The sequence below is a fragment of the Nematolebias whitei genome, chromosome 15 (genome assembly GCF_014905685.2).
Source record: "Nematolebias whitei isolate Nwh7 chromosome 15, NemWhi1, whole genome shotgun sequence".
Lineage (NCBI taxonomy): Eukaryota > Metazoa > Chordata > Actinopteri > Cyprinodontiformes > Rivulidae > Nematolebias > Nematolebias whitei.
Genome location: NC_056512.1, coordinates 12,193,664 through 12,203,501, shown reverse-complemented (window position 1 = coordinate 12,203,501; position 9,838 = coordinate 12,193,664). Strand labels below are relative to the sequence as shown.

At 42.1% G+C, this 9,838-nt stretch overlaps 1 protein-coding gene across 1 annotated transcript in view; it reads right to left on the bottom strand.

Annotated features, from left to right (window-relative positions):
* Positions 1-9,838, bottom strand: part of wipi1 (WD repeat domain, phosphoinositide interacting 1) — a 78,389-nt gene that overhangs the window by 23,475 nt on the left and 45,076 nt on the right. Inside the window, exons 4-5 of the mRNA XM_037689316.1 lie at positions 3,730-3,826; positions 3,386-3,483 (exon numbers count right to left, since the gene is read on the bottom strand). Coding sequence (XP_037545244.1) covers positions 3,386-3,483; positions 3,730-3,826 — 195 coding nt within the window. The remainder of the gene's footprint in view (positions 1-3,385; positions 3,484-3,729; positions 3,827-9,838) is intronic.

The following is a 9,838-nucleotide window of genomic DNA, read 5'->3' as shown; positions in this document are numbered from 1 at the left end:
GGGGGCCGCTGATCATGACATAGCCCCCTTTTAAGGTCCGGCATCCTGACGGACCTACCAGCAAAGTACTAGCAAGAGTTGGGTGGGTGGAGGGGGTCCGGAGGCAGGCAAGAAAAGAACTTGGTGGGTGGAGAGGGTCTTGGAGGAGGGTATGACATAGGTTGGTAGCCAGAACGGCCGTCCAGAGCTGTTACAGGGCCCGGGTGGGCAGCCAGGAGGTTGTCCGACAATTAGCAATGTCAAGGGCGAAAAGCCGGGCAACCCTCCAATACCTCGCAATGGGGCCAGATCTGCAGCAGTCAGCGTGGAGAGCTGTGGAACTGCAGCAGTTGGCATGGAGAGCTGTGGCCCTGCAGCAGGCGGCGTGGAGACTTGGGGCCCTGCAGCAGGCGGCGTGGAGACCTGGGGCCCTGCAGCAGGCGATGGGGTCAGAGCTGCAGCAGGCGATGGGGTCAGAGCTGCAGCAGGAGATGGGGTCAGAGCTGCAGCAGGAGATGGGCTATGAAATGTCACTGGGGTGGGTAGGCAAAACCTGGCACAGAGCATAGTTTTAACAAACTGTAACTGAGTGTCCAGACGTGTTAGGGAGCTCTTGACCCCTGAGAGCCACTCCTGGTCTGGCTTTGAATCCCTATTGGCGAGATTATTCTGTCACGAACCAAGGTTTTGGATTCAAAATAAGCCAGACACAGGAGTGCAAAAATTAACAGCTTTTATTAATAAGGCTGCTGGTAACTGCAGAGGGAGGCCTTTAATGCTATGGACAGTGGGGCAATGAAAGTTTGTGGTCCAAAGGGCAATCCAAAAGGGTGATCCGTGAGTTGAGGTCATAGACTGAAGAGGAGGTTGTTACCGTGGTCAGAGAGGCAGAACAGAACCAGATGAGGGGCAGGCAAAAAATGGGAAATCCAAAAGGCAGGCGTGAGGTCAATAATCCAGAGAACAAGGCTTGAGGTTCAGGCATGAAACTATGAAGGCTTGAAAATCAGGGACCATGGAAGGTGTAATAATCACGCACTGGTGGAGAGGGAAAATGGATCTTATGAAGGGTGCAGAGCAGGTGAACTAGATGAGCTGAACAGGTGAGTGGAATCAGGGCTGATTGCTGTGATAAGCTGAGGGGGTGTGGTGAAGTGAGCAAGCAGAGGTGCAGGTTGACAGGAGATGAGAATAAACATGAACAGAAACTATGACCAGAATGGCAGAAAACATAGCATGTCATGAAGGGGCAGGGAAGTGAGCAGATGGGGGCCAGCGGGGACCGCTGATCATGACATGCAGCTTCATTTTGCTGACTCTGTTGAGGTTTTTAAAACGTAACTGAAAACACTTTTGTTCTGTCATGATTTTATTGTGCTTCTTGAAGTTCTTATGGTTGTTTTATTCTTTTTATATTTTATCACTGATTTTTATTGTACAGCGCTTTGTGATTTTATGTCTGTGATAAGCGCTCTATAAACAAACTTTACTTACTTACTTACTTACTTACTTACTTACTTACTAAAGAGCTGATCCAGTGTTCCACGGCCAGGACAGAAACTGCCTTGTTTCTCCTGGATCTGCAGTTAGACCAACAATTGGAGTAGCTTCTCCAGTACCTCTGAATAGACTTTACCAGGGATGCAAAGGAGAGTAATGCCCCTGTAATTGGAGCACACTCTCCGATCCCTGTTTTTAAAGAGGGGAACCACCACCCCAGTCTGCCAATCCAGTGGAATTGCCCCCGATGTCTATGCAATGTTGCAAAGACGTGTCAACGAAAACAGCCCCACAACATCCAGAGCCTTAAGGAAATCAAGGCAATTTTCATCCACCCCTGGAGTCCTGTTGCCGTGGAACTTTTTAACTTGACCTATGGACACCCTTATGTTCAAACATGGTGTTTGTGATGGATAAACTATGACTGGCACAGAAGTCCAACAACAGAACATCACTCGAGTTCAGATCTGAGAGGCCATTCCTCTCAATCAGGCCCCTCCAGGTCACATTGTCGTTATCCACATGGGCATTGAAGTCCTCCAGCAGAATAAAGGAGTCCCCGCTGGCACACCTTCCAGCACCCTTGCCAAGGACTCCAAGAAGGCAAAATACTCTGAACTGCCGTTTGGCATGTAGGCACAAACAACAGTCTGAGTCCGTCCCCCCATCCAAAGGCACAGGGAAGCTACCCTCTCATCTACCGGGAAAAACTTCAACACACAGGCACCAAGTCAGGGGGCTAAGAGTAGACCCACAGCTCGGTACCTCTCACCATGGGCAACTCCATGGTGGAATAAGGTCCAGCCCCTCTCAAGGAGATTGTTTCCAGAGTCCATGCTGTGCAGCGAGTTGAGCCCAACTATATCTAGTCGGTACCTCTCAACCTCACACACAAGTTCAGGTTCCTTCCTCGCTAAAGAGGTCACATTCCATGCTCTAAGAGCCAGCTTTGGTAAGCCAAGGTCAGAGCGCCAAGGCCCCCGCCTTCAGCCACTGTCCATGGCATCAAATTGAACTAATTTCTTCAGATGAATAGTTACAAATGCATACAAATTAATAATTTGTATTTGTAAATATTTCTATCTTAACATGCGATTCTCAACCAGCCATAGTGTGTCCATTCCTCCTTCCTGACCTCTCAAACTCAGCCGGTCGAAGCAGATGGCCGCTTGTCCTGACCCTGGTTCTGTTCAAGGTTTCTTCCTCACGAGGGATTTTTTCCTTTCCACTTTTGCCTTTATGCTTGCTCAGAATGAGAGCGTGGGACAAAGTTAGACTCAAAGCAGTCTGCTGGCTTCTCAGATAAATAAGGGTTATTAACTTTTATGTATATGAATGTTTCTGTTCAGTGACCTGAGATAACTTTTGTTGTGACTTGGCGCTATATAAATAAACTGAATTGAAATTGAACTGAATTATTAAGACAACAGAGAAAAAACCAAAACAGACCCTTGAAGTACACCACAAGAAATAGTTGCTGAGGAAAAGGAGCATTCTCCCATGGATACAGAAAAAATACCTCAGACAAATATGATCTGACCGTGATAAAACAGAGATTTTAAGAGCAACAACATGCTCAAGTCTTGATAAAAGAATACATTTTACAAGATATTTTGCTACTATGGCAGACAACACAGGCAAAAACATTATTGCCCATCTTTTGCATTTAGGCTGTGAGCAATAATCAATGAAAAGTGTCAGTAAGTCCATAAACTGAAAAAGACTCAGTGATAGTTGAGAAGATGAGCAACCACAATTAAAAAACATCAACACAATTTAAACATTACTCATAAACAAAAGGGGATTCTAATCATTCAGCACCCAGACTCTGAACAACACTGAAACAAAATGTATCTGTGGAAAACTTATCTTGGCTTGTGCCATTAAAACAGCATTTGTTTCTTACCAGATTGTTGGCATCATACACAATGACCTCCCCAACAGTGACACTGCCAGGGTACGCCAGGAACGAGTTGGAAAGCTCAGTCGAAAGAGCACAGAGACCTGCAGAACAGACAGGACGTTTGCTCTCAAACGTTGTTCTATCTGAACTTTTCAAATATTTTTCTTTTCCATTTTATAACATCCTGCTTCCAGCTCAGGTCCAGTCCCAGTTTCTGCTGATCAATGATCTTGAGTGTTTTATAGAAAATATTTAAAAAAATGAGGATTTGTGTCAACACATGTCAACAATTTGGGATAAACAGCAGGATGTTGAGGCCCAGAACCAAGCTGGGCCTTCTGTTGTACCTGAGGGGTTGGATGCAGTGTTGAGCAGAGTCTTGAGCAGCTTCATGTCTTTGATGTTGTGAATATAAATGGACTCTTCAAGGCACACCACCAGTCTCTGCAAGACAGGAAAGACCAGATAATTAGGTCAATCCCAGGACAGAGTCTCAAGTTTTCACAGACAGCTCCTGAGAAACACATTGTTCTCTAAGCACAATATTTTCAGGAACAGCAGAGTTTCAGTGAGTTGAAACTTCAGCTATGACGTTTCTGTGGTAACTATGCCTGCTGGGTCATGGTGGGAGCTTTCAAAGCACCTGAACTTTGACCCATAAAGTAAGGAAGACAGAACGTTCATATGACATAAGTCTTCTGCCTGTTGTCCTTCTGACAAAACCTAAAGGTAAGTATCAGTTTTGGGTAATTTGGCACTAAAAAGAGAAACGTTTTTTTTATTTGTTTGGCACAAAAAGAACAAAACACATGTCATTGGAAGTCTTTCTTGGTTATAATATCAGACTGCCCATTGTTTCCTTGACATTTCCATCAGTAATATTCACGTGTTCTTGTTAACTTGCATTTCTAAATTCCCCCCTCAATGGTGTCAGGAAAATAACCTCTCTTTAAATGTCAGCAAAATGAAGGATGATAGTGGACTTCAGGAAACAGCGTGGAGGCCAGCACTCCACCATTTACATAAATAACGCTGAGGTGGAGCAGGTCAGCAGCTTCAAGTTCCTCGGCGTTCACATTACTGAGTATCTGTCCTGAACTTAACATACAAACACTGTGGTCAAGAAAGCCCACCAAAGACTCTACTTCCTAAGAAGATCAAAGACATTTGGTACGAACTCCAGCATCCTCAGAAACTTCTATATGTACACCATTGAGACATTGAGACTGCTGACAGGCTGCATCACAGGGTGGTACTGGAACTGCACCATCCAGAAAGCACTACAGAGGGTGGTGCAAACAGCAGAGGACATCACTGGTAGCAGTCTGCACCATCCAGGACATCTACCACAGCCATTGTCTGTGTAAAGCACGCAGCATCATTAAGGACCACACTCACCCAGCACAAGGACTCTTTCATCTACTACCCTCAGGCAGACGATACAGGAGTCTGTCATTGCACACGAAAAGACTCAAAGACAGTTATTATCCACAAGATGTCAGATTACTGAACTCTTGATAATAATACTGAACAACTGGCAATAACACCAAGCCACATCTGTGACACCTAATATATTTATTGGTGTGGCACTATGTGGCTGTACCATGTATGTCACTACCTTAACATCATAATTCATCTCAGTGTTACTCACTACCTGTGCAATAACCTGTCACACAACATGCGTAATATATGTTATGTGCAGTGGTGGACAAAGTACTTAATTCTAGTACTTGAGTAAAAGTACTGATACTCAGTCAAATCTTACTCAACTACAAGTAAAAGTTGCTCAGTCAAAAGCTTACTCAAGTTAAAGTGCTGAAGTACTTACTTTTGAAAATACTTAAGTATTCAAAAGTATGTACATTTAAAAAATACTCAAGTACAGTATTCAAAATTCAAATGGTTAATATATTGTATTATTTTATATTATTAGTGTGAAATGTATATCTTAGATTCTAGTATACTGTTTATTTTATACTTTTGCTATTTTTGGGTGTAAATGGGAACTTGTGTACACAATTTCGTTCCACCTCATGTACCACATGTGATGCAAATGACAAAGAACCTTGAACCTTGAAAAGTACACATTATATTTTCTAATATTAGTACATTGCTGTGTTGTTTTGAGTGATTTTACAGAACATTGTAACTCTCTGAAACCACCTGATGATGTATTGCCATGTAGAACCACTCTGCTACATGGCAACACCACATGCCTTAATAAAACCTGTAAACCACAAATAATATATTCCCTGCATTTTACAGTACATGTTAGGGGTGTCACCAGCTTTACCACAGTATGATATTATATTGATTTGTTTGTATGATGATATGATTTTTCTCAATATCACAAAGTCTGTCGTGATACGATTTCGATTCTATTCGATTCACAAGTCTGCAATCGATATATTGCGATATCAAATGCCCATCTCATTTACATATAAATAAATTTTTAAAAACAATTCAAGTATGATTTAACCATTTTATTTCTTTTATTACAGGCACCAGGCATTTAAAAAAAAAAACAAAAAAAAAAAAACCATTTTTTCTTAATGAAAAAATAAAAATAAATGACTTGTTCAGTATATTCTCACATTTCTCATGTTTAAGTACATTTTTTTTTAAACCAGTTAACTTAAAAGTGCCCTGATAAAGCTCAAATAATATCTCAACTATGGCCCCAACTCTCAAATGAGTTGAAAAGGATGTTATGTGGACGCATTCTCATCTACCTGCCAACTGTGCTCGAGTGCCTGACCACTGAGATCTTGGAACTAGCAAGAAACACGGCTCACCACAGCGGAAGGACAGGATCGTCCCTCAGCACCTACAGTTGGCTGTCCGCAGCGACTAGGAGCTCAGCAGACTGCTGGGAGGAGTGGCTATCACTCTGGGAGGAGTTCTGCCCAGCATTCAGGTGGTCCTACAGTCCAGGGGAACCGAGAGGCCAGCCGAGTCTGGGTGGATGGATCGGACGGCATCTGCAGCCAGTTTCTTAGGATCCACTGTGGGATGGACCTTTACAAGAGCCATCAGCATCTATAACATCTCTTAATGAAATGAGGATAATGAGTTACAACAACAAAATAATTTCCCTTTGGGATTAATAAAGTATTATTGAATTGAATTGAATTGATTACCTTTCAGTTATAAAGAAACAAAAATAGATATTGAGCTTATGTAACATGGCTATCAATGCTGTGTTTCTTCTTCAGGTGAATGGCCAAATTTGTTGTTTCCCGAGTATTTTAACTCACACTGGCACTTGTTGCATATGGCATGAGTTTTGTTTGTTGAGCCGTCCTTCGGTTGGAATCCAAGATATTTCCACAGTGTTGATGTGTGTCCCATCGGTATATGAATGTGATAAAAGCACTGTCTAGTCTCTTTAGAATGATTTGTTCAATTAGCTTTGTAGAGATCTAGTAGAGTGCTGTATGAATGGGTAAATGTGGACACAGATTGTAGTGTAAAGCGCTTTGAGTATTTTGATCAGATAGAAAGGCGCTATATAAGTACAGTCCATTTACAGTCCATTTGATTTAAATCCAGCAGGAGAATGAATTTCACTATCTGTGATTTCTGCCTCGTCTGCCATGTCGCTGAGGCGACCGCAGAGTGCAGCCGCGCACGGAAATGGTGACACAAAAGTGCCTTGGGAATTTCAAAATAAAAGCGTATTTTAAAAATGACAATATGAATCGATGTTTTCGTTTTGCCACAATATAATTGAATCTTTAATCATTTAATCAATATATTGATTTAAATCGATGGAAAATCATGGACATCCCAAAAACGGGGGTGTCCAAAGTCAGTCCTCGGGGGCAGGTATCCTGCATGTTTTAGTTCTCTCCCTGATGATGGTCACTTTGTCCTCAGCATGTCAATGTTCTGCAGAGGCCTGCTAACAAGCTGTCATTTGGTCCAGGTGTGTTAACTGGCCAGTTGCATTTCAGGAATGAAAAACAGCTACAGCGTATTATAAAAGCTGAGCCAAAAGGAACAAGTACTTGTACCAACAAAGTCCATGCTCAATAATCCAGGTATACAATCCAAAAATTTTCAGTCAGGTCATCTGGACAGTTTCTTTTTTTTGTGCTGAAACATTTCGCCTTTGGTCCAGAAGACTTCATCAGTCAAGGAAACACACAACAAAACAGATTCTTCCCCCAACAGCTTACTCAAAAGTGGAACAAACCAGTTCTGCTTGTGAAGATGGTCTCTTTGGTACGCCCCCTCCTCCGTTGCTGGCCCTCTTCCTTGTTGACAGTCTTGTCAAACTGGTTGAAAACAACAAAGTCCATGCTCAATAATCCAGGTATACAGTGTATTGGACAACCCAATTTTTGAAAGTGAGCTTTCTAGACCTAGATGCTGCTATACACCATAATGGAAGTGGATACCTTACTTATTTTTTCCAAGTTATTATGCCCACAACATGCAAGAATGGGGCAAAAGTCAGATAACTGGATGAACGTTTGGAGATTACAATTCCCTCTCTTTGCTCGGCGATTGGGGATAAAAATTAATCGACCACATTCATGTGAAAAAACTGGTTTGTTAAAATGATCATTTGAAAAAAAAAAGTTTTCAGGAAGATGTGCTTGTATAAAATCTATGTTTAAACTAGTCATTAGCTCGTGTTAAAGGTCTCCGGTGTAGATTTTGTGAAACTATGGCTTCATTTAGACGGAAATGTCTAAAAATTCAGGATATTTTTAGTTTGTTATGGGACTTGCTTTGTATCTGTGATCTTAATCGCATCACCTGCCCATTGTGGCATTCACACTACGCTTGTCTTCAAATCAGCAGAGGATGTCTTGGTGCCACATTTGTGTGTTTTATTTCAAACCTGTGATGTGCAAAAATAAGGAGCCAGAGATCAGTGACTTCATTTTGGTGCACATCTGGACACTGGAGGGTTCAGTTTATAGAGTGAATCAAACAACAAGCTCAGTATATTTAACACTGAGGAAATATTTAGTAGGTCCTTGCCTCTGCTTATCTGAAGGTTTTACATGCACATCTGTCTGATGTCAAACAGGGCCCAGATGTTTATGTTTCCCCAGCCAGTGATGATGTTTTAAAGTGAACTCCTTTGTTGGAAACTGTAGTTTACATGTAAAGAGGCAGTTTACATGTTGTGAGTCAAAACAAATGCTGTCAGCCTGAATGGATCTTGATTACTTTGGTACCCCAAAAACCTGAAGATGTCATCTATTTGCCAAAAAGAGGAAACAAACCTTGATGAAGTCAAAAAGGGTTAGATCAAACAACAGTTTCACATGTTCAAGTCATTTACCTTCTGAAACACAAAAGTATCCAAATGACGCTTACTGAGCTTTTTACTATTTCTGCATTTTTGTCTCAATTCAATTCAGTTTATTATATAGCTTCAAATCACAACAGAAGTCATCTCAGGGCACTGAACAGAAACATTCATATACATAAAAAGTCAGTCAACACTAAATGGACTGTAAATGGACTGTAGTGCCTTTCTATTTTATTTCAAGAAACTCAAAGTGCTTTAAACCACAATCTGTGTCCTCGTTTACCCATTCATACAGCACTCTATTATATCTCTACAAAGCTAATTGAACAAATATCCTGATGCATGCTCAATAATCCAGGTAGAAAAATCCAAAAAAGTTCAATCTGGTCCTCTGGACATTCAAAAAAACAAAAGCAAAACAAAGCAAAAGAAATCTAGAAACGTTTCGTCTCTCATCCAAGAGACTTCCTCAGTCTGAGGAGCTGTATTCAGCTCAGTCTCTTAAATAGCACCTTCTCAGAGTGGATCAACCAGTTTGCTGCTGACAACCAAAACCAGCTGATCACATGCTCAAGAAGGACCATCAGCCTAACAATGGATCATTAGCACACTGATGGCTGTTTACTGTTCACAGAGGGCTGAGTGATACTAGCAATCACAGCATTGTAAGAGGGGGACAGTTGAACCCGGAGGCCTCCACCCCTGTTTAACGATGGACGATTTCTTTTCACAAAGATGGCCTCCTTTACTCCTCTCTCAAACCATCGTTCCTCTCTGTCCAGGATGTGAACATCTTCATCCTTGAAAGAGTGACCGCTGGCCTGGAGATGAGTGTAGACCGCAGAATCCTGGCCTGATGATGTTGATCTTCTGTGCTGGGCCATCCTTTTGGCCAGTGGCTGTTTAGTTTCCCCGATGTAAGACTGATCACAGCCCTCCTGACACTGAACAGCATACACAACATTACTCTGTTTGTGCCGGGGGACTGGATCTTTGGGATGAACCAGTCTTTGCCGTAATGTATTTTGGGGTTTAAAAGCCACTGGGACGTTATGTTTAGAAAATAAACGTCTCAGTTTCTCTGATACTCCCTCAACATATGGAATGACCACTGGTCTGGGTCTGGGTTCCTCCTTTTCACCTGTTGGCTGACTGGAGTCCTGTTTGGGTTTCTTCTCTGCTTT